Source organism: Aplysia californica, unplaced genomic scaffold (assembly GCF_000002075.1).
Source record: "Aplysia californica isolate F4 #8 unplaced genomic scaffold, AplCal3.0 scaffold00066, whole genome shotgun sequence".
NCBI lineage: Eukaryota > Metazoa > Mollusca > Gastropoda > Aplysiida > Aplysiidae > Aplysia > Aplysia californica.
The window spans coordinates 1,690,514-1,691,596 of NW_004797336.1; the positions used below are offsets into that span (position 1 = coordinate 1,690,514).

Genomic DNA, 1,083 nt, shown 5'->3' on the forward strand with positions numbered 1-1,083 from the left:
AAGAAGAAGAAGAAGAACAACAACAACAACAACAACAACAACAACAACAACAACAACAACAAGTAGGAGGAGGCGGAGACGATTTGTCATCGATGTGTGTATTAACTGAGTATGAGACCTCTAGATATTTCTCCATGGAGGGGCAAAAGCTACCATTCGAACGAATTTGACTAATTTTAATTGTGACCTTCAAAGCAAAAGCATTCATTTTTCATGATTGCCAGTCGAATCGGTCGTATTGTGGGACAAAGGGAGCTTTTGCCCAGTCATGGTGGATGAGCACAAAATGTACTGTGTACTGTCGTGTGTCACCTCTGCCTCCTTTCACTTTTTCCCCCTTCGTTGTCCTTACCACAGAGCCAAATACTTCGCTTTTGCAATAATCCGGGGTTTTTTTTTTTCTTTTTAGCCATTCATTGTTAAATTCATGAATACCTCTCCGAAGGGAAAAAAATCCCTATTTTTCAAAACCAAACACACCGTTCTTACTTTGTTCCACAGAAGCGAATGATCACCAAGCTGGTACTGCGAAAGGATGAGCGAGGGCTGGGCCTGCACATCGCCGGTGGGAAAGGCTGTAAGAAGGGAGACCTTGGTATCTTTGTCGCCGGACTCACGGAGGGAGGAGCTGCGCTTCGGTACACACTATTCTTTTGTTTCTTGGTTTTGTCTTTGTTTAAGTGGGGGGGGTTTAGCTGGTGATTAACTTTAGCTTTTTCCCCCTTGTTGCTATTGTTGTTGTCGTCGTCTTTAGCATTGTTGTTGTTGCTGTTGTTGTTGTTGCTGCTGCTGTTGTTGTTTTTGTATGTAGTGGTGGTTGTCACTGTGGAGATTTTAAAGTATCATGTGTATGCGTGTGAATTACTTTACACTTAATACGTATGTCTTGCTCACAAGTGCGTCCCTTTCCTCCTTTCTTTACCTCTCTCCCTCCTATTCGCTTTACTGTTCCTCCCTCAACCTCCCTCCCTACCTCTCTCTCCCTCTATAACTCTCTGTCTCTCTGTCTCTCTCTCTGTCTCTCTCTCTGTTTCTCTCTGTCTGTCTGTCTGTCTGTCTGTCTCTCTCTCTCTCTCTCTCTCT

General features: G+C 43.9%; 1 protein-coding gene across 1 annotated transcript in view; it reads left to right on the plus strand.

The window, feature by feature from the left end:
- The window catches only part of LOC101855086, a gene marked incomplete at its 5' end in the record, with an annotated part of 83,739 nt that overhangs the window by 72,825 nt on the left and 9,831 nt on the right, over positions 1-1,083 (plus strand). The window contains 1 exon segment of the mRNA XM_005093594.3: positions 502-638. Within this exon segment, the coding sequence (XP_005093651.2) occupies positions 502-638 (137 nt within the window).